This window comes from Hemiscyllium ocellatum, chromosome 30, assembly GCF_020745735.1.
Source record: "Hemiscyllium ocellatum isolate sHemOce1 chromosome 30, sHemOce1.pat.X.cur, whole genome shotgun sequence".
Lineage (NCBI taxonomy): Eukaryota > Metazoa > Chordata > Chondrichthyes > Orectolobiformes > Hemiscylliidae > Hemiscyllium > Hemiscyllium ocellatum.
Window position 1 is genome coordinate 36,562,887 of NC_083430.1, and position 24,254 is coordinate 36,587,140.

The 24,254-nt window shown below is 42.3% G+C and overlaps 1 protein-coding gene across 1 annotated transcript; it reads right to left on the reverse strand.

The window, feature by feature from the left end:
• Positions 1 to 270: 270 nt before the first annotated feature.
• Positions 271 to 23,749, reverse strand: LOC132829970 (mediator of RNA polymerase II transcription subunit 30-like). The gene is made up of 5 exons (XM_060847405.1): positions 23,642 to 23,749; positions 18,279 to 18,487; positions 12,725 to 12,883; positions 11,701 to 11,793; positions 271 to 5,873 (listed from the first exon to the last, which is right to left on the reverse strand). Exons 2-5 carry the CDS (start codon positions 18,471 to 18,473, stop codon positions 5,778 to 5,780), a joined length of 543 nt encoding a protein of 180 aa, XP_060703388.1. The 5' UTR covers positions 18,474 to 18,487; positions 23,642 to 23,749; the 3' UTR covers positions 271 to 5,777.
• Positions 23,750 to 24,254: the final 505 nt, after the last annotated feature.

Below are 24,254 nucleotides of genomic sequence, written 5' to 3' on the forward strand. Positions count from 1 at the left end.
TACTTCCTCGTAATCTAAGCTGGTGGAGGAATTGAACCTATGCTGTTGTCATCATCTGTACTGCAAACTAGCTGTCCAGCTAACTAACCGATGTGTGCAATACAGTAACTAAGGCACCACAAAAAATAATGAGGTGAATTGATTGAGTGGAAGATTTTGGTTTGGACATATGAACTAGCTACACAGTAAAAAGTAGCAAGTGGGCAATAGATTGAGCTCCAATTTAACATCTCAACACTGTACTCTCTGTACACCACACTAATGTCAGTAAGAAACATTTCTTGCAAAAACTTGAGATTATATAGTGCCTTTAATGCAGTAAAGCATCTCAAATCACTTTATAGGACTATTATCAAACAAAATTTAACTTAAATAACGGTGCTAATTTTGTAGCTATACCAGGTTCAACTGCAGGTCAGTGAGCACAGGGTTAATGAGCAAACACGACTCAGTATAGCATATCCAACAGAATAACTAAAATATGATTTAAAATGTATGCATCACCAAAGGCTGCATTCCAACCAAGAGTTTCAGATATTCATCAACAGGAGTGAGATATACAGAACCAATCAACTTCAGGATTCCAACGATGTTGCACTGAAGGTCAGTTAGGAATGTAGAACGAAATGCTGGTCTTACTAGCAAAACTCTCATCCCATAAATGAATCAAATAAAGCTGACAGGCACTAGACCATCCATTGTGTTATGCATAAAAGAGAAGTACTTTGCATCAATCCCTCTAGATTGTGATTATTATTAACATTGGTTTGCAGTTGATTTACTTAAAACTGAGCTGAAAATGTGTTGCTGGTTAAAGCGCAGCAGGTCAGGCAGCATCCAAGGAACAGGAAATTCGACGTTTCAGGCATAAGCCCTTCATCAGGAATCTGCATCTCCAGCATCTGCAGACCTCACTTTTTCCTCCTTACTTAAAACAGAGTCCAGTATTTGAGAGATTCAGAAATCTAAATGATTGTCCCTAGTGGAAGTGATGTATAAGGTGTAGTAAGAACTTGTGAGTCTCAATGGAAAGATGTTAGTTCAAAAAAGAAATCAAATTGGGTCTCTCACAAGATATTGCCCGAAATGTTGATTTTCCTGCTCCTCAGACGCTGCCTGACCTTCTGTGCTTTTCCAGTACCACTCTGATCTTGACTCTCACAAGATAAACCATGTGTAAAATATTAGCAACTTGAACATCAATTCATGAATCACCTAATCACACAATTTCATGGTAGCGATCAATTGAGTTTATGTTAATTAACTGGACAAATTGAGTACAGTTCTTCCTGACTTCTATCTAGCTGATTCAGAGAAAGGGACCAGGCTGCAGATGTATCTGTCCATGAGAGTACCAGTAAGAGTGATCGTCATGCTGTCCTTGTGGAGATGAAGTCCTGCCTTCACATTGAGAATACCTTCCATTATGCTGGATGGCACTATTACCATGCTAAAAGGGACAGACTTTGAAAGATCCAGCGACTCAAGAATGGGCATCCATGAGGTGCTGTGGGCCAGCAAGAACAGCAAAATCATACCCCAACACAACACGTAAACTAATGACCAGCATATTCCCCCACTCAACCATTACCATCAAGCAAGGGGAGCAACACCAGTTCAATAGAAGAGCCAGGAGCAACACCAGGCTTACCTGAAAATGAGGTGTCAACCTGGTGAAGCGACAAAGCAAGGTTATTTGCATGGCAAACAGCAATAAACAGCAAGTGATAGAACTAAGCTATTCCACAACCAAGAGATCAGATCTCAGCTCAGTAGTACTGCCACATGCAGTTGTGAATGGTGGTGGACAATTAAACTCACTGAAGGAGGCTGCACTATAAATATTTTCATCCTCAGTGATGGAAGAACCCAACACATCAGTACAAGAGACAAGGCTGAAGTATTTACAGCAATCTTCCTAGGCCCAACCATCTTCAGTTGCTTCATCAATGACCTTCCCTCTATCATTATGTCAGAAGTGGGGATGTACACTGATGAGTGCCATTGTGACTCCTCAGATACTAAAACAGTCCATGTTCAAATGTAACAAGACCTGGACAATAACCAGACTTGGGCTGACATGTGGCAAGTTGCATTCATGCCACACAAATACCTGACGATTATCTGTAATAAGAGATAAGTTATCCACTATTCCTTACCATCAGTGCATCCCTCAGGGTTACCATTGACCAGAAACTCAACCAGTCTTGTCATATAAAGCTTGGAATACTGCAGCAAGTAACTCACTTCGTGGCCTTAGCATCATCATAAGGCACTAGTCAGGAGTGTAATTGAATAGTCACACTTGCCTGGATAAGTACAACTCCAACAACACTCCAGAAGCTTGACAACATTCAGGACAAAATAGCCCCCTTGATTGACACTACATCCACAAGCATCCACTCCCTCCACCACCAACACTTAGTCACAACTTTCACCAAGTAAAACATTCACATGTACTTCATTGGATCAGAATCAAAGAACATTTGGCATGGAGCCACATGGGAGATATTAGACAGGGTGACCTAACCCTTGCTGAGAGAGATTTTAAGGAGTACTTTGAGACACGGAGATGAAGAAACTCCAACTGAGCAGCTGAAGATATGGCTGCCCATGATGGAGCAATAATTGTCAAAATGCTCAAATTGGAGGAAAGCAGATAGGCAGGACTTTGAACAACTAGTATTTTAAAACCAAAAGGCCATTATCCATCACATATCTCCTCCAAGCCTGTAAGCTGGCTGCTGATGACTTGGTCTTTGTGTTAGAACAGGGTTTTCATATGAACTCACATTTATGGAGGGTGGTTTATCGGAAGTTGGGCAGGAGACATTGGAGCCTCAGGCGACTGACTGTGTGGAGTTTGCACGTTCTCCCAGTGTCTGCGTGGGTTTCCTCCGGGTGCTCCGGTTTCCTCCCACAGTCCAAAGATGTGCAGGTCAGGTGAATTGGCTATGCTAAATTGCCCGTAGTGTTAGGTAAGGGGGATATGGGTGGGTTGCGCTTCGGCGGGTCGGTGTGGACTTGTTGGGCCGAAGGGCCTGTTTCCACACTGTAAGTAATCTAATCTAATAGTTGGGTCTGCAGATAAAAAGGCATTAATGCATATCAGCAAAAGCGTCTGCTGATAAGGGATAGCAAACAAGTCATTTTTTTTGAAAAATCATTTTAGGTTATTCATTCACAAATGAAACAAGGCAACAAAGGTATGCCCTTTGTCAAGAATAGTTCTCTTTAGTAGCACTTCTTCCCCCATCATTGGCTCATCGTGGTGGGCTGCTCCACTAATGTGTTACAGGGTATCTTACTTCATGTTTCATCCAATTGGCCATTCTTTCAGTGCCAGTTCAGGAAAGAGTGCTGTCTGGCTATTTGCCTACCTATGGCAACACAAGCAAGCCTGATGCCATCTTTGACTAATATCCATATGTACATTTGGGAGCTTGCTGAGTTAGACAGGCAAGAAACGTGACCCTCCATGATCCTGTCCCTGATGTGGAGGTGTTGATACAAACATACCAATACTCCCTGGGCCTGATGGAACAATGGATTGTGAGGTGAGTCTTCAGAGAGTCATCACCCTCCTGAATGCAGAGTAGACCCTGACTATCATGATAAAATTGACTGACCTGTGACAAGCATTAGATTGTGCTCTGTAATTCAGCTAACAAAAGGATCAATGTAATAAATGCTTTTCATTGATTGATGAAATCCAAACAGAAACAACCTGATAACTTGAATATTTCTACATAAGGTCTTAGGTTACAGGATTATATTACTGGGTGACACAGTGGCACATTGGTCAGCATTGTTGCCCACCTTGCCAGGGACTCAGGTTTGATTGCAGCCTAGTGACTGTTTGTGCAAACTCCACACATTCTCCCTTTGTCTCCATGGGTTTCCTCCCACAGACCAAAGATGTACAGGTTAGGTGGTTTACCTATGCTGAAATTGTCCTGTAGCATCCAAGGATGTGCAGTTTGTTGGGGTTATGGGGGTTGGATGGTATGCTCCTCTTTGGAAGCTCAGCGCAGACTTGATGGGCTGAATAGCCTGTTTGCACACTGTCGGGATTTTGAGACAAGCTAGACAAGTTGGACAAATGGAATTTGAGCATGAGAGGTGATGCACTTAGGAAGTAATAACAAGAGAAAGGAGTACCCAAATGAATGATAGGATACTAGGTGAGAGGGATCTGGGGATGCTTGTCTATAGATCCCTGACAGGTCAGGTTAATAGGATGGTTAATGCAGCATATGCCTTTACTAATCAAAGTTGTAGATGGTAAGAGTAGAGAGATTATGCTAGAGCTGTTCAAAAAGTTTGATTAGGCCACAGCTGGAGTACTATGTGCAGTTCTGGTCACCAAAACTGGGTGCTCCGGTTTCCTCCCACAGTCCAAAGATGTGCGGGTTAGGTGAATTGACCATGCTAAATTGTCCGTAGTGTTAGGTAAGGGGTAAATGTAGGGGTATGGGTGGGTTGCGCTTCGGCGGGTCGGTGTGGACTTGTTGGGCCGAAGGGCCTGTTTCCACACTGTAAGTCTAATCTAAAAAAAATGGTAGGAATGAGATTGCACTGGAAGGGATGCAGAGGAGATGCGCCAGGATGTTGCCTGGGATGGGGATTTCAGTGATTGAAGAGAGGCTTGGATCATTTTCTTTGGAACAGAGATGGTTGAGTGGGGGAGACCTAATAGCGGTGTACAACATCATGAGGGGTATGGACACATAGATAGAAAATAGTGAAAGGGTTACTAACAAATCCACAATTTTAAAGGTGAACAGAAGGTTTGAGGAAAAGTGTTTTCCACCCAGAGGATGTATACTGCCTGGGAGGGTAGTAGTGGTGGAAAACCTCAATCTTTATAAAAGTAAATAGATGAACACTTGAAATGTCATAACATTCAAGGTTTCAAACTAAAAGTTAGAAAGTGGGATTAGATTAGATAGGTTGAGCTAAAGGGTCTTTGTGCTATATGACCCTACCTAAGGCCATTGCCAGCTCCCTGTAGTTGGCTAATATGTGCAGTCCTTTACTTTGAGTTGTTAGACTTTGCTAAATTTGATTTCTGTCTGTAAGTAACATGCACATACAAAGCAAATCCACTGATCATTCACCTAGTCACTTGATAGTACAAAATGTAAGTATTGCTTGAAAAAAAACAGCATAATTGCAAGATAAATAGCATCAAGTCAGATGCAAGAATATCAGATTTCAAAAGGGAACAACAAGTGAAAGGACATGATGCTAATAGTTCAGGGCATTTCCATGAATCAGGGAACAGACAGGCCTTTGCTTAAATCCAAAAAAGGCAAGTTGACTCTGATTGGTTATGGTGTTGCTATGGGAAGTGCATCAGGACTGTTCTTTCCCCCAAGCACTTAATGTGGTGGACTTTCACAAAAGAAGCAAAGCAGTATTGTCCCTGACCTTCAAAAACATTAGCAAAAACAGCAGCCAAAACCCTTTCACCCCCATTAATTTCAGCACAAATAAACTGGATCAGCTCACAGCTGACACACTCAAATAATGTACAATTTCACCAAGACTCATAACATCAGTATAAATTTACTGGGTAATATAGTCATCGATCTGTCTAATTAATTTTCCCCTTCCCTTTTTTTTCTGTTTTTCTTTTTCTATAAATGTAAAATAAAAAAAATTATATACACAGTGCAGAAACAACTTAAAAAAACTACTTGAAAAGTTTTTGTTTACAATGATGCAGACGGAGAGGTCAGTTTCTGAAACAAAAGGGGATTTGTGCTGGGATTTTAGTTCCTCATTGCCAGCATTGAATTGATGTCCCAAATGAGATTTCGTAGCTGGTCCATAATATGCTTCAGTTCATGGTTCTTCTGATGTAGCTTCTAGGAAGGGAAAAAAAAGCACACAGAATATTTAAGAAACATAGGAAGTGGAAGCAAGAGTAGACTTTTCAGCCGCTCGAGTCTGTTCTGCCATTCAATATGATCATTCAGCTTAGTACCCTGTTACCACTTTGTCGCCATCTTCATTGTCCTTTGATCCTAAGAACTATACCTACATCTTTGTTCAAGGTCTCCAACGTTTTAGTAGCAACAGTTTGCTATGAGAGAATTGCATGGACTCACTAGTCTTCAAGGAGAAATCCCTTTACCCAGGATAGATCAGGCCACCATTTCCCTCCTCCTTTTAATAACTTTTAGCCACTTTTTCTGACATAATCAAGATCCCCTTTACCCTCTCTGGTAGGTGCTAGAGATTTCACAGCTTTTTCAAACAAGAATGGGAATTCTACGTTATGCCCTTGGCAAAGCATTCAGTGAATCTGCTTGCACTGCCCTTTCAGTCGGTGCTTTCCAAATGAAGTGGATTTTTTTTAAACCTAATCAGCTCTTTGACTCTTCACCTTAATTTGATTCACTGCTTACCAATCTTTCTGCTCCTGGTCACAGTTCCCCCTTATTTCCTGAAATGTTGAAATCCTTCGTGATTTAGAACACCTCAATCAAATCTGACTTTAATATTCTCTGTATGGATGATAGCACTCCTAACTTCTACAGTCTTTTCACATAACTGAAGTCCCTTCTGAAAAACAATATGCTCTTTTGCATTTGCAATAGATTAGATTATCTTAAGAGCCCCAGATCCGACTCTGAGATGTAGTGTTTCAAGGTAATGAACTTACCCAGATGTATCAACACCAGGACCTAGCAGCACTTGGCATTATTTTTCCACAATGATGATTACGCTGACCTTTTTACTAATTATTTGCAATCTGCTTTCAGACATGAATTAGCCAGTAATTAGGGAGTTATCTGGCTCAGGCCTATACTGCACAAGAGTCCTTGGCATTTAAAAGGAAGCTAACTTAATGAGCAATATTTTACATAAATTACACATGGTCCGATGTGAGTGGGTATCACACACAGACACAATCTGACATTTACAAAAGACCAAGTATATGGCATGACCTACTGTAGTTTAATACTTATAGTACAGCAAGCATATGAATAAGTCAGTAGTTCTCTGCTGCTCTTAATTCAATTATTCTCGACTTACTGGTTGATCAGAGAATAGAATTCTGATGGACATGAGAATAGGAGGTAGGAGGAGAGCAGGAAATACAACAATGAGCAGTTTCTGAAACAAAGATAGAAATTGCTGCAGAAACTTAGCAGGTCTGGCACCACCTGGAGAAAAAGCACCTTCAGTGTTTCAATTCCAGTTGGGAAAAGGTGGTATATACTATTAAAGACAAGTGATTGGGGGGAGGGGGCTTTGGGAAGAATAAACTCTCCCCGCAAGGTCTTCAACATGTATACCGCCTTTTCCTAATCATGATTTGTAGGTGCCGGTGTTGGACTGGAATGGACCAAATTTTAAAAATCACACAAGTCCAGGTTATAGCCCAACAAGTTTATTTGGAAGCACTAGCTTTCGAAGTACTGCTTCTTCATCAGGTTGTTGTGGAGCAGAATCATAAAACACAGAATTTATAAAAACAGGATTGCAATGTCATGACATGTAATATTAAACAAATTTAGCTTACATCTTTCATCTTTTGGAATGATCACGTTAGTTTTGGTTCCTTCATATGTGAATCCCAGAACTTTTTTAAAGTTACATTCTCAATATAGTTTTAAAATAGGTGCCATCTCAGCTCAGATAATACTTTGAAGATGTGAGGTTAAAGTCTGTCTGTGTCCCAATGTTAGGTCAGACTGATTCTATTTCTAAGGTGGAAGTTACAGAATCTCACATGGATTTATGCAGTTTTTTTTGAACAAAATAAAATGTAATTCTACAAGTACAAATTCATCTCACAAACTTGTGCCTGCGGGAGACAGAGTGTGTGTGTATGTGGATGTATGCGTGGAGGTATGTTCTGTGAGAGGGCGTGTGTATGTGCGAGAGTGTATTGGGGTATACGTCTGTGAGAGGGTGTGTGTGAATGTGATCATGAGGGGCATATGTGTGAGTATATGAAAGAGGGTCTGCGAGCATGCACGTGCAGCATATCTGACATTGTATAGTGCAGTGGGGTTACCCGTTGTATGACATGAACCCAAGGTCCCAGTTGAGACCATCCTCATGGGGACTGAACTTGGCTATCAGCCTCTGCTCGGCCTTTTTGCATTGTTGCCTGTCCCGAAATCTGCCTTGGAAGATGGTCACCTGAAGGGTCCGAGGTGAAATATCCCAGATTGCTGAAGTGTTCCCTGGCTGGTGATTGTTGTGCGGTGTCCATTCATCCCTTGCTATAGCCTCTGCTCTGTCTCACCATGCCTCAGGGCATCCTTGCCTGCAGCATATGAGATAGACCACATTGGCTGAGTCACATGAGTACCTGCCGCGTACATGGTAGATGGTGTCCCCACATGTGCTGGTGGTATCTGTGTCGACACTCTAACACATCTTGCAGCGTCTGCTGTAACAGAGTTGTATGGTGTTGGCCTGAAGGCTGGGCAGTTTGCTTGTTGCAGTGATTGTTCACAGCAAACTGCCCAGCTTCAGGACAACATCAACCACTACACCGTACAACCCCATCATAGCAATCACTGCAAGACATGTCAGTGTCGACACAGATACCAACATTACATGTGGGAACACCATCCACCATGTATACGGCAGGTATGCATGTGACTCAGCAAATGTGGCCTATCTCATATGCTGCAGGCAAGGATGCCCTGAGGCACAGTACATTGGCGAGATAGAGCAGAGGCTACGGCAATGGATGAATGGACACTGCGTAACAATCACCAGGCAGGAGTGTTCCCTCCCAGTCGGGGAATACCTCAGCAGTCAGGGACATTCGACCTCAGACCTTCAGGTGACCATCCTTCAAGGCGGACTTCAGGACAGGCAACAACGCAAAATGGCCAAGCAGAGGCTGATAGCCAAGTTCAGACCCCAAGAGGATGGCCTCAATTGGGGCCTTGGGTTCATGTCACATTATATGTGACCCCACTGCACTATACGCTCTCACAACAAGCATGCGCGCGCGTGCACACACACAGAAGCACACACTCGCGCAAACCCTCTCTCATACACCACCACCCCCACTTACACCTGCTCACAGACTTATATCCCATTACACTTTCACACACACACACACACACTCTCTCACAGACACTCTCACACCCACAGCCACACACTCAGTCTCCCCTGCACGCGCACACACAAGTTTGTGGGGTGAATTTGTTCTTACAAAATCACATTTTATTTTGCTTATAAACTGCATAAATCCATGTAAGATTCTGTAACTCCCACTTTAGAAATAGAATCAGTCTGACCTAATATTGGGACACAGACAAACTTCGATACATTATCTGAGCTGAAATGGCATCTATTTGTTAAAGCTATATTGAGAATGTAACTTTAAAAAAGTTCTGGGATTTACGTATGAAGGAACCAAAACTAACATGATCATTTTAAAACATGAAAGACTTAAGCCAAATTTGTTTAATATTACATTCAATGACACTGCAATCCTCTTGCTATAAATTCTGTGTCTTATGATTCTGTTCCACAACCACCTGAAGAAGCATCGCTTAGAAAGCTAGTGATTCCAAATAAACCTGTTGGACTATAACCTGCTGTTGTGATTTTTAACCTTTTCCAAGCTACTAATAGTTCAGAAGAAGGGTTACTGGGCCTAAAATGTGGACTCTGCTTTCTCTGCATAGATGATGCCAGACCTGAAGGATTTAGAGTCCTAGATTCATAGAGATGTACAGCATGGAAACAGACACTTCAGGCCAAACCATCCACACCGACCAGATATCCCAACCCAATCTAGTCCCACCTGCCAGCACCCGGCCCATATCCCTCCAAACCCTTCCTACTCATGTACCCATTGAAATACTTTTTAAATATTGCAATTGCACTAGCCTCCACCACTTCCTCTGGCAGCTCATTCCATACACGTACCACCCTCTGCATAAAAAAGTTGCCCCATAGATCTCTTTTATATCTTTCCCCCCTCACCCTAAACCTATGCCCTCTAGTTCTGGAGTCCCCGACCCCAGGGAAAAGACTTTGCCATTTACCCTATCCATGTCCCTCAATTTTGTAAACTACTATAAGGTCACCCCTCAGTCTAGGACACTTCAGGGAAAACAGCCCCAGCTTGTTCAGCCTCTCCCTGTAGCTCAAATCCTCCAATCCTGGCATTATCCTTGAATATCTTGTCTGAACCCTTTCAAGTTTCACAACATCTTCCTGATAGGAAGGAGACCAGAATTGCATGCAATATTCCAGCAGTAGTCCAACCAATGTCCTGTACAGCCGCAGCATGACCGCCCAACTCCTGTACTCAATACTATGACCAATAAAAGAAATAATACCAAATGCCTTCTTCACTATCCTATCTAGCTGCGACTCCACTTTCAAGGAGCTATGAACCTGCACTCCATGGTCTCTTTGTTCAGCAACACTCCCTAGGACCTTACCATTAAGTCCTGCTAAGATTTGCTTTCCCAAAATGGAGCACCTCGCATTTATCCGAATTAAACTCCATCTGCCACTTCTCAGCCCATTGGCCCATCTGGTCAAGATCCTGTTGTAATCTGAGGCAATCCTCTTCACTGTCCACTACATCTCCAACTTTGATGTCATCTGCAAACTTACTACTCTTATGCTTGCATCCAAATCATTTATGTAAATGACAAAAAGTCGAGGGCCCAGCACCGATCCTTGTGGCACTCCACTGGTCATAGGCCTCCAGTCTGAAAAACAACCCTCCACCACCACCCTCTGTCTTCTACCTTTGAGCCAGTTCTGTATCCAAATGGCTAGTTCTCCCTGTATTCCATGAGACCTATCCTTGCTAATCAATCTTCCATGGGGAACCTTGTCGAACGTCTTACTGAAGTCCATATAGATCACATCTACCGCTCTCCCCTCAATCCTCTTTGTTACTTTCTCAAAAAACTCAATCATGTTTGTGAGACATGATTTCACATTTCTCCAGCAATTTCTTGTTTCAGATTTCCAACATTCACAGTTCTTATTTGTATTTTAATGACCAACTCCTACTCAGAGATAGAGACAGGATAGAGGAATTCAATCTTTATGAAAATCTGAGCACTCTCTAACTGAAATAACTGGAACTACAGTCACACAAGGAGAGGAGATATTCATTGGGCTAAATACTAACCTCTCATCCAGCTTGAAAGTAACACAGATAGACCCTTTAATATAGACTCACCAACTGGCTCAACTCTGGAATACAACTCAAAGCACAATGAATTAACATCTCCCTGAAATGACAGAGTGAGACAAAGTAGCTGAAAACACAGCACAGATCAGATTGAGAATGGAACAAAGGAGGTACAAGTGGAGAACCATCCAGTTGCATGACAGTTTGGAACTCAGAAGACCTGGGTGACAGCTCATTTCCCCACCTATTGATTCAGCTTATCTTGTGTTTGTTGTTATTTTTACTCAATTCTCTTTCCAATGTTCAACCTTTCAGACATTCCATTGCATTCCGGATCACAGCAACTTGCTAATTTTAAACAAAGTCCTCAGGTTGTCTGGACAATGTCTCGGGTTGGCTGCTATTATTTCAAAAACCTGGAGGTAGAGAGTCTGGGGATTTCTGAGACGGAGCTCGGTCGGTGGTGATTTTATCCAAAGCCCTCCTGTTATGTCTCATGTTCATGAAAGCAATGATGTGAACAGCAGAAGCCATGATTTAACCCACTTTACCTTGAGGATTTCCTGGCACTCCTTGTTTGCCAAACCACCAACATTCGGAAGATCTGAAGGTCTGAAGGACTCCTCACCCACGAATGGAATTAACTACGGAAAGTATAGAAAGCAGACTTTGTAAAGGAACACAAGAACAGAGGCCATTTAGCTCAAATCTGCTACCCCATCTATTGAGAACACCGATCTGTAACTTCACATTCCTAAATTCCCTAACCTAACAAAATAAAATTCAATATAGTCTTGCAAGTTTCATCTGACCACAACCTTCCAGAGCATTTTGCAAGAGATTTTCAAATTCCATTATATTTATTGTATCAAACCATGCTCCTGACATCACCTAACATTAAGGCTACATCCTCTTATTCTGTATTCCCTCAGCAGAGAAAATAGTTTGAACGTATCTACTCAGTTAAATTCTGATCATTTTAATCACCTCAATTAGATCCTCAACTTCTAAACCATAGAAATACAGATCAGGTTTATGAATATAGCATCCCTTTGAGCCCTGCTACTATTCTGCAATATCTGATATATCCCCTTCCATTTGGCTGACCAACACCTGCCCTTCCTTCAGCATTGTTAACATCTGGTTAATCGCACCACTCAGTTTAATATGTTTAAAGTTACAAGGAGACAGGTGGCGAGTGCTATTAAATCTGAGCACTTAAGAGCTCCTGTGGTGCATTGTTAGTGTCCCCTACCTCTAATCTGGGAGGCCCAGGTTCAAGTCACACATGCTCCAGATGCATGCCATTACATCTCTGAACAGATTGAAATCCATAAGGGAGCAACTATAACCCTGGGTGGTGGGAGGAACTGTGAGACTGAATAGTTAAACTACACCCTGTTTTGGAATTTTAGTCTTACCGACTGGTCCAGATTGACAAGTAATCATTCATTTTAAAACTGAAAAGAGGGTGCGGCCCATTAACTCCAGACTTCATTTCAATTTCCTCGGCCTATTGTTTGCACTGAAAAGTGAGCCTTTTCGAAAGAAAGCAGTGTGTTTGTTGCTAGCTACCTCTGTAACAGAGACATCAGAGACTCCACACATCTCTCCACACTTATCATATAACAACCGCAGTTTCTTGAAGAGCAGGGTAAGCTGACGTAGGTGCTCCTGCAGTTTGTTGTACCGCTCCTGATATACCACATGATTCTGTGTGACTCCATTTGGAAGCTGCATTAAAAAACAAGTAGTAAGTTACAGATTCGGTACAGGGAGAACTTAAAATTCCCAACATGCAAACATGCCCTTCCAATCACAGTGACTCAATGCCACCTTTAATCTTTCTCTCAAATACTCTCCTCTTGCGTCTTTCTTTTAACAGCTAGAAACATTAATGAGAGCTCAAAATCATGATAGCACTTCACACAGTAAGCAGAGAAATTGGTTCCTCCAACTGAGTCAGCGATCTGCGTAGAAAAATTTTAGGTAAGTAGCAAAAGATGCAGAGACAAGATTATAAAAAGCAGTGGATTACTGTATTCGGTCATATTCCTGCAGCAGGGCTGAATGCATATCAAATTGCACTTTTCAAATATTTATCTAATACCCTGTTAAAAAGGAAAAAAATTAGAGGCACCAGCACCTCCATATTCCTTTAATGACACCTTGGGGCACTGTCCTGCATTGAGGTTTTTCTTGGAAGTATGCAAGAGACATTTCACATGACCTCTCAATTAGCCCAGTTTAATGTATGCTGGAGGGGATGGGTTTATTTTAATTCCTTTAATTAGTGACCAAGTCCATTCACAGCAGAGTATCGACAGCATCCCTGCTGTAGAGTTAATTAAGTCACACATGCTCCAAATGCGTGTCATAACATCTCTGAACAGGTTGAAGTACATAGGGAGGAACGATAACCCTGAGTGGTGGGAGGAACTGTGAGACTGAGTAGTTAAACTCCACCCTGTATTGGAATAATAAATCTGCCAAGCTCAAAAGCAGATATGGAGATCTCAGGGATTTCATTACAGCAGGTCAGGAAATCTCAGCTAGTTTGCACTGGCCCAGGAGCAAACACAGTGCAGATTCACAGCAATAATACCAATGCTAAAAGAGTGAAATGCTGACCATTATATTCCCTCAAACGCAGAAGAATAGGGGATTGTCCAAGGATGGCCATTTAAGAAAATTGACATGAGAGAGCGAGAGCGAAACTATTTTCTCTAGTGGGATAATCCTGAGAGAAAAAAAAGAGTTTCATCTTAAAAATTCAAGCTAAACCATTTGGGATGCTGTCAGGAAACATTTCTTCAAACAAAGGATAGTGGAAATCTGGAATACTAAAAAGCCAATGAGGTCGAGGTTGGTTCAAAACTTCATACACAAAAAATCAATAGGTTTTTGTTCATTAATGCTGTGGAAGATGGAGTGGCAATGCAGAACAGTCACAATCTCGGTGCGTGACAGTGCAGGCTCGAGTAATTGAATTGCATAATCCTGTCCCTATATTGTGAAAACATTGTCAACTCTGGTCTGCACAAAGGTGTAGGTGAGGCCATTCATTCATTCACAGCATGTTAGACGTCCAGTAGTTCTGTTTCTTCTAAAACTTCTGAAATGCAAAATCTGTTATTACATCAGAAAGCACAAGGTCTACATGTAAGTGGTGGCTCAGATCTTTCCTTGGGGGGGGGATGGGCAGGTCACCTGCCCTATGTTACATGAGTTCCGGCGCCATTCAATTCAACAGGTTTTGGCTCCATCTTTTAGAAGTGTGAGCTGAAAAATAAAGATGGTTAGAGCAAAGCAATATTGAGAACTTTGATTGATGGAACCAATCATGTCTCTCATTAAACAGTGGAATTAAAGACAGGAACAACAGAGGGTACGTGTGGCACAATGGCAGTGTGGGTTCAAGTCCCACCTGTTCCAGAGGTGTTGTAGTATCATCTCTAAACAGGTCGATTAGAAAATATCTAGAGGAATAACAGAAGGAAATATAATGAATGAGAATCAAATCAAATAGAAAGGGAGAGAAAGAAAGTTGTCAAGAGGGAGGTACGAGATTGTTAAATTTGAACATTAAATTACAATTGACCAGCTGCAGTAATGAGAGTTTGTGATTCTAGTTGTGCCCTTTCTCAACTGGAGGGCTTGAGGGACGTCACTTTTTCTGATTTTGAGAATCTTTACAATGTTATGTACCAGCTCTAACTTTGTGAGGTGTTCGGTGACTAATTAATGTGAAAATGCAGCTCATAATTTGAGAATCACTAGGGGGCGGTGGTGATGAGGGAAAGATACTTTGATCTTGAAGCTAAAGGCAGAAGGGGACAAAACATCTAGCAACTTGTGATGATTAGCAGCTCAAGGGATATCTCATCCTCTAAATAAGTGATCAACTAACAAGTGAACAAGAGAGAGTGCCTTTAAGCTAACTTAGTTCCCCAATTCTGTGCTCTTATTTCAGCTTCCAGTGGCTGTGCTTTCTAATATAACGATACTTGATACAATTAATTGCAACTTACACTGACCAGAAGTGAGTGCTGGGACAGATCGGAATGGAACCAAGCAAGATGTGCACAGAGGAGATAGCGGAAGAGGATTCAGTTGTAACGAGGAAACCTGGTTGTATTGAAGGAAAACAGCTGGCAAGTGACTTGATAGAGGCAAGGAAGAACGTATGGGATGGAAGTTCTGTGCCTCAAACATTGCTTCGAATTTTAGATCAATGGGTTACAAATTAAAACTCATTGAAGGCAATTTTAAAAGTGAATTACGAATTGCCTCTCATTCTCAAGGTCAACATGCAAAAGAATTGCTGGACGGGATTTTGGAGTCAAAAAACTAAGTAATTAAATGCTTGGAAGGAAAGGGTGTAGGGGGAGCAGTGTGCAAGTTCTAGCCAATTGGCTGAACTGGATTCATAAATCTTAAACACTCAATATTTGAAAAGCCTGTTTCTGTGCTGCACACTAACAGGAAATCTGCCTATTCCCCAGAGTACTAAATCCGAAAGAGTCACATTTGACTCAAAACAGGAAGCCATTCTTTCTCCATGGATATTACCAGACCTGCTGCGTTTCTCCAGCGTTTAGCTTTTATTTCAAGTCTCCAGAATCCACGGAATTTTATTTATTGTTTTCAAAATCTTTATCCTACTCCCATTAAAAGTAATTCGCAGGATGTGCTCTGTAAATTGCTCCCGTTTCCACCAACTCAAAGTGGCTCAGTATATAGCAACTGCGACATCTCCTGGTCAAAATCTCAGACTGCAACTCGACAGGAAACAGCCGGATGTTTTATAAAAACCGAAAGAACGGCAGATGCTGTACATCAGAAACAAAAGCAGAAATTAAAGGGAGAGTGCAGCAGGTCTGGCAGCATCTGAGCAGAGAAATCAAGAGTTAACATTTTAAGTCCAGTGGCATTTCCTCAAAACTGGTGGTAGCTAGGAAAATGTCGGTTTATATGGGGGGGGGGGGGGGGAGAGTGGGGAAAGAGGGCCAGGAGTAAACAATAGATGGGGAGAGAACCCAAAGAGAGAGAGAGGAACAGTTAGACAGACAAAGGAGTAGATAATGATCTGGCAAGGAGGGTGAATAGCTGTTAATGGAGATTGATAATGGCTAACAGTGGGTACTGTGTGATAACAAAGCCTGGTGTGTGGAGATAGGGGCTAGGACATGGGAGGGTTCAAGCCCTAAAGTTATTGAATGCAATATTGAGTCCAGAGGGCTGCAGGGTCCCCAACTTATGAAGAGCTTCGCTGGAGCACTGCAGCAAGCCTGAGACAGAGATGTCGGCCAGGGAACAGCGTGGGGTGTTGAAGCAGCAGGCAACTGGAAGCTCAGCCTCATTTTCGAGGGCAGAAAGGAAGTGTTCTGTGAAGCAGTTACTTAGTCTGTGCTTCATTTCCCCAATGTAGAGGAGACCACGTTGTGAGTGGTTTGTTTTTATTTATCATTGCACTTGATCATTTTGGAATTTTCCTGGGTCACACAGGTCATTTGCAATGCTAAATAACAGTATCAGCTTGCCAAAATACTGGAAACACATCAGCAAAGACCATGAGGGCGAGTGAATTCACTGGATCCTTGAAAGGAAAATTGGAGTTTGGCTATCAGCCATGCTCAACAGTCATATCTCATTAAATAATGAAAGAAACCTCACTACAACGTTTTCATCACAAAGACGGTCAGCTTCCACCTTCATAATATCACTCATCTCCAGCCCCTACCTTAGTTCACCTGTTGTGGAAATTATACCCTTTATAAAAGGTCAGCCCATCCAAAGCTCTGCTGACCGACAGCCTTCTTCCTGAACTGCAATGGCTCAGACAACTTTAGTATCTTTAATTTTTCATTCTTACACTGAGATTTAAATAGACCCAGACAAAAGGAGGGGAACCCCAATGAAGCTGGTTTGGGAACTATAGACCCAAAGTCTCTTTGCCATCCAAGCACACTACTTTTAATATGTCTGAAATTGCTTACATCCTGTTTCTCAAACATGTTACTTTCAGAAAGAAATCTAAGCGAACCAATATTAACTGCTTCTGCCATTTCCTAGTCAATCTTTTTCACAAATTGTCTACAAACTTCACCTGCCTCAAGCACAAACCATGTCCTTTGGCTCGACTCTCTGACCAATGGGTAAACGGCTCTTCATAGTTTACAATATTTGGATCCCTGTGGTTTGTATGGCTCAGTCACTGTACCATTATGAGAACTTATTTCATGTCAGATGTAAACAGACTGGTTACATGTTTCCTTTTTTAAAACTTGCAGGCAGGCAAACAGAACTGGTGCTTGTGGCTTTCAACAGGAAACACTAACAGAGCTCAAATCTCATACAGTTAATAAAGCCTAAAGCCGTCTTGTGGCAAAGTGGTAGTGTCCCTACCCCAGAACGGGAGGCACAGGTTCAAGTCCCACAAACTCAAGTGATGTGTACTAACATCTCGGACAGTGAAGGAACGGCAATGTATTTCGAAGCCAGAATGATGTGCCCCTTGAAGGGGAACTTGCAAGTGTCCTTGTCCTAGTTAACTGAGGTCAAAGGTGCTGTTGAAGATGCCTTGGTGAATTGCTGCGCTGCAGTAAAGTATCTGTGTGGTGTTGACACGTTCTCAGTGTCTGTGTGGGTTTCCTCAAGGTGCTCCAGTTCCCTCCTACAATCCAAACACGTGCAAGTTAGGTGGATTGTCCATGCTAAATTGCCCTGTAGTGTCCGGAGATGTTCAGAATAGTTGGATCAGCCGTGGTAAATGTGAGGTGACAGGGATAGAATAGGGGGTTGGGTCTGTCTGCAACGCCCTTCATGAAGTCAGTGCAGATTCGATGGGCTGAATGGCTTCTTTCTGCACTGTAAGGATTCTAGGATATTGTAGATGATCTGGGAGCTGGTGAAAAGCACTATGTGAATGCAAGTCTTTTCTTCCTGAAATGAGTGGACAAGCCTGCTGTGACAACAAAGAATGTCTTTCATGCTCTCTCTGCCTAACTTATGCTGTAATTTAACTGAAAGTCATTGGTGCAGATGTTTTGTACCTGAATTCAACGGTGTCCTATCGCTCAATACAACAACGAGCAGTACATTAAGGAAGGAGGGAGAAGGCAGTCACCTGCGTTGCCCGGAGCAAGTGGAAGATGTCCATTGTACGTGCCACAATGTCCTGAACAGTCTCCTGGCCGACTTTGCAGAGGGTGACACATGTGATCTCACGCACGGCACTCGGTGGTTGCTGTGGGGGGACTGGCGCTGCAGTCTGAGAGTGTAGGCCAGGGACCCTTGGCCCAGCACCCGGTAGCGCTGTCATGACCTAAGGCAACCCTGCAGAGAAACAAACAAGGAGAGACAAGTATGTAAATGATTCCTTGAAGGGGTTTGGAGTTTAGAAAGTGCAAGTTGATCAGATCAAGGTGTTTTAAATGATTCAATGACTTGACACACAACAGCAGTTCTAGATGGAACCCTAGAAACAAGGGGCTAGCCTGTTCAAAAGCAACTTACATTTATATGAAACATCTTCAACACCATAAAATTTCCCAAAGCAATTCAAAAGAATGTGATCCAACAAAAAATTGATACCAAGCCACAGGAGGAAAATTTGGGTCAGGTGACCAAAAGCTCAGTAAAATGACGGAATATATGGAGCATTCCAAAAGCAAAAAAGGTAGATACAGGAAGGTTCGAGGAACTCTGGGACTAGGAACCAAGCATCTGAGGCACAGCTGCCAATGGTAAAATATCGTAACTGGAGAAGCAGAGAGATCGCTGTGGAGGAAGACACGGCAAAATCAATACTTTTTCTCTCCCCCAAAGAGGTAGAAAGAATTGTGGAACTCTGATTCCTAAAGTCTGTGAATTCCATGAGCCATGGGAACTTGCACAAAATCCATACATATTTTTTGGGTAAGGGCAGCGAGAGATTTCAAACAAAGAATGGTCCATCATTTAAAGGAACAGATTAGCTATAATCTACTGATGATAGCAACTTCTATGCAATATCTTGTTACAGTAGCTTGTGAGAAGATTACCCATCCTTCCAGCTAGACAAAGATTTCAATCATGAATAGAAATTAATATAGACAAAGAAAATAAACAGTATAAGAATAACCTCCTTAAGGAAAAGCACCTATTTTACAGACAGCCACTGTTCAGTTAGTTGCACCCACCTCAGTCAGAAGGTCCAACACTTATTCCAGGAATTGGTGCAGAGAAATCCCTGCTGGCATTTCACTGCAGGACTGATGGAATGTTGCACTGTCAGAGGTGTTTATTTTTATGTAAGACATGAAACCAAGGTTCTGTCAACCTCCTTAGCTGGATGTAAAAGCTCCCATGACACTACTTTGAAGACAAGTGGGGAGGTCTGCCTGGTATTCCAGCTGATATTTATTCTTCCACTAACACCAATACTAATAATAGTAAATTATCTGGACGTTATCTCAATCTGCTAAGAACAAAGTGGTTGCTGTTTCCTTCATCACACAGAGACCAAACTTCAAAAGCACTTGGGTGACAACAGATCACAAATGTGCTATTCGATGCAACTCTTTCTTCTTTTGATTCACAATTAGCTTTAGATTTAAATCAGCAAAAGCCTGCACATAGCAATAAAATGAAATCTTTCTCATTGTACAAGGATGCATATCCACAGGTGCTTCCATAGTAAAGATGCTATGGAGCTTTAGCTACACAAACCTGCCTCTTTAAACAGGCCATGGTGCTCACAGTCACCACTTCAAAACATTTATCTCATTCAAAACTCTGCTGCTCATATCCTATTTTGTGCTAAGTCTCACTCACCCATCATACCAGTGTAAACAAACCTACACCAGCTTCCAATGTGACAAGTTGATTTAAAATAAAAATGTTCATCCTGTGTTTAGATTCCACCAGGACTTCAACTCTTCTTTATTTCTGATGAGCAGTCCTGCACACCTCACACTCCTGTAATTTTAGTAGTTTCTGTATCCCGCCTGCCCAACCCCAATTTCCTTCAATTCACCATTAGCAGGTGCATGGTCAGATACTTGGACCACAAGCTTTGGAAGCTTCTCCTTAGCTTCTCTATTCTCCTTAAAGCCTGTCAGAGTCCCTTTGACCAAGTTTTTCACCAACCTTTCTATCTCCATCTTTGGTTCTGTCTAGTTCTCTGATTAATTGCCCTGTGTTACTTTGGATGTTTTGTTGTGTCAAAGGTACAGTTTTTAAACTTAACATCGTAGATGGTAAAGATGCTGCTTATAGTGGCACAGAGCCAGCAAATATCTTAAACTGATAAAATGGACTACAGATTGTTGTCATGTGCTTTTTTCCCTCCCTTATACAGAATCCCATTAGCTCCCCCACACCCAACTTATTGAAAAAAATTTACTCATGTTGCAGTTATTCCAGTTTTATATAATCATTCTCAAGATGTGAATGTCAAATGGCAAGGTCACCCTTTATTGCTCATTCTTCTGAATTGCTCTGCTAAAGTGTTGCTATTTTTCTTGGTCTGTACCCCTAAAATTCCTGTGTTCCCTTATCCCATGTCTCTCACTCAAGAATACAAAACCACAAAGGGAACAATAATGAATAGTACGTGCGTAAAAAAGGTGTGGATCAGATAGTATTTAGACATTTTCCAAGGGGCATTTGACATCCTTAGTCTTCCTATCAGGACTGTGATCAGACCTCAGTTATCATTCACAGAGTCATTCTGCGAGTTATTAATGTCTTTTGTACTCTGTTCGGGACAAAGAAAAAAATTGCAGGTGCTGGAATCCAAAGTAGACAGGCAGGAGGCTGGAAGAACACAACACGCCAGGCAGCATCAGGAGGTGGAGAAGTCTATATTTCAGGTGCCACCGTTCTTTAGGACTGGGGGGTGGGTATAGGGGGAGCTACACTGTCCTCTACACACTACCAATCTTGAAGAAGAGTCACACCAAAAACTTAAACTTCTGGCTTGATGCTGCCTGGCTTGTTGTGTTCTTCCAGCCTCCTGCCTGTTCTACTATTTGTATTCTGTAGCAGTCCTCCCTGTATTAACCACAGTTTGGTGTCATTGACCACCTCAAACTTTGCCAATGAAAGTCTGTCCATCTCAATCTTCCAAACATTCAAGTGACCCTGAAACATGGACAAATGTCACTGACTTGTTTGTATAGGCATACCCTGATGTTCACTGTCTCAGCTTGGCTGGCTTGAGTGTCAAAGTTTGTTGGATTTTTTCTTAAATTTCTAAAAAGTGAAGCTAACAAAAGTTAGGTTTATGCAATCTCTCAGTTTTTTCAAAATAAAAATTTGTTCATGGGATGTGGCTCTCTCTGGCTAGGCCAGTACTGTATTTAGACTCATAGAATCATAGAGATGTACAGCATGGAAACAGACTCTTCAGTCCAACCTGTCCATGCTGACCAGATATCCCAAACCAATCTAGTTCCACCTGCCAGTGCCCGGCCCATATCCCGCCAAGCCCTTCCCATTCATATACCCATCCAAATGCCTCTTAAATGTTGCAATTGTACCAGTCTCCACCACTTCCTCATTCCATACACGTACCACCCTCTGTGTGAAAACGTTGCCCCTTAGGTCTCCCTTATATCTTTCCCCCTCAACCTAAACCTATGCCCTCTAGTTCTGGACTCCTCAACCCCAGGGAAATGACTTTATCTATTTATCCTATCCATGCCCCTCAATTTTGTAAACCTCTAAGGTCACCCTTCAGCCTCCAACGCTCCAGGGAAAACAGCCCCAACCTGTGCAGCCTCTCTCTGTAGCTCAGATCCTCCAACCCTGGCAACATCCTTGTAAATCTTTTCTGAACCCTTTCAAGTTTCACAATACCTTTCCGATAGGAAGGAGACCAGAATTGCACACAATATTCCAATAGTGGCCTAACCAATGTCCTGTAGAGCCGCAACATGACCTCCCAACTCCTGTACTCAATACTCTGACCAAAAAAGGAAAGCAGACCAAACGCCTCCTTCACTATCCTATCTACCTGCGACTCTACTCTCAAGGAGCTATGAACCATCTTGACCATCCTTAATTGCTAGGAATTAACTGGCTTGCTAGCTCCATTTCAGAGGGCAGTTACTGGCTGTGGAGTCATATGCAGGCCAGATCAGGTAAGAATGACAGGTTTCCCTGTGTCAACCAGATAGGTTTTTAAAACAACGGTCTCCATCATGCTAGTTTTTGTTTTAATTCTAGAACATTAGCCTGACTGCTGGATTACCACGCAGATCACCTTCAAAGTTAGAATAAAAGTGGTTAGCACTGCTACCTCAGCGTCATTCCAGCCTCCGACAACTGTGTGTGGATTTTGCACATTCTCCCCATGTCTGTGCGGGTTTCCTCCCACAATCCAAAGATGTGCAGGTTAGGTGAATTAGCGTAGTGTTAGGCGTATTAGTCAGGAATAAATATAAGATAGGGGAACGGGTCTGGGTAGGTTACCCTCCGGAGGGCGGGTGTGGACTTGTTAGGCCGAAGGGCCTGCTTCCTTACTGCAGGAAATCTATTCTAAAATTATCTTTTTACAGACAGGAGAAAATATTTAGTATTCAAAAGCGTCAATAAGAGAATTCGATGCGTCGACCTGCTTTCCCTGGTTTCGCTCAAATCAACGCAAGGTTTCTTGCTGGGATGAGCCGACTATCAAAATAACTATGAACCCACGTGCTGAGGAGAGTAGAGAGGAAAGTGGAGATCTGTTTTTGACAAAGCTATCTTACACTCTTCCCATGTGGGCGTCCTTTTCAAATTCCAAACGCCCAGAAACAGATTGAGAGAGGAAGTGGCCCCAGCTGTTGCAAACTTCTGCCCCGGGGGAGAAGACCATTCGATTTAAAATGAAACACACGGGGCGCAACAGCGAGAGAAATCAGCCCCCGCCGTTAAGTGTTTTAACTGGATTAATTTGTAGAAAAGCGACATGGATAACTTTGTGGAAGAAAGAGGGCGGAATTTTTTGAAGATATTACAAATAGGAAACGGCAGTAAACTCCCTCTTGTAACAGGAGGGAGACCATGCGCTGATCGTCAATTAGAGAAAAGAGGGAGGGAGAAACCAAGTCAATCTCATAGGGGGAGGGTCACAGGGGAAGAACACTTGTCAGTTTCAGGAGACCCTAGAGACACTGTATCAAACATTTCGAGCGCTGGTGAAGTCAACATTCCGAGACAATGTTACAACGTTCTAAACAAGTTGCTACAATGTATCACAACATGTCAGACATTCCACAACCGTCCCACACCCTACTGCAAAAACAACTCACTAAATACTTTCTACTTGTTTTAATTCAGAAACAAAATTGAACTCAAGAAACAATGGACTGCACGACACTGACTCAATTGTGTCATTGCTAGAAACAGAGCGGCGCCGAATCTTTTGTCCTCAAAAAGTTAGCTTGTTTATGTTCTTTATGAGACTCACACACAGATGAGGAAAGAACTAGCCGCTCCTCCTCCCCCAATTCCGATATTTACCTTACACCTCTCTCAGCTTAAAATCCAAAACCGCCAAGTTTGCTCTCCAGCCTTTCGTATGTAAAATAGAAACTTTCAATATTGTAACAGGAAGAGGTCTTGTTGTTCGTGAACAAATCAGTGATCGAAGGTAATGACTTCACTTCCGCACCGCTAAGTATCGCTCCGTGATTGAGTGAGTTCTTAGATTACGGGAGTTGGCGAATGGGTTTGAAAGATTTGTTGGCCGTCCCTTCTAGTTCAACGAAAAGGAGACATTGCTACGTCAAACATATAACGTCTCCTTTATAGAGAGGCAAAGCTGATCGAATCCTATACGGTGAATAAAGGAAACAAGTAAATTATGTAAATAATATTGTCATTAATATACTCTGTACGGTTGAAAATGTGTTGCTGGTTAAAGCACAGCAGGTTAGGCAGCATCCAAGGAACAGGAAATTCGACGTTTCGGGCCAGAGCCCTTCATCAGGAAATTCGACGTTTCGGGCCAGAGCCCTTCATCAGGAACCTGATGAAGGGATCTGGCCCGAAACATCGAATTTCCTATTCCTTGGATGCTGCCTAACCTGCTGTGCTTTAACCAGCAACACATTTTCAACTGTGATCTCCAGCA

Excerpts from the sequence above, each read along its gene's own strand:
- LOC132829970 (XM_060847405.1), bottom strand. The coding sequence starts at position 18,473 with ATGACAGCGCTACCGGGTGCTGGGCCAAGGGTCCCTGGCCTACACTCT. Across the intron at positions 12,884-18,278 it reads ACTTGCTCCGGGCAACGCAG|CTTCCAAATGGAGTCACACA; the intron begins GTGACTGCCTTC and ends TTTTTAATGCAG. Across the intron at positions 11,794-12,724 it reads CTGATGTCTCTGTTACAGAG|TTAATTCCATTCGTGGGTGA; the intron begins GTAGCTAGCAAC and ends TACTTTCCGTAG.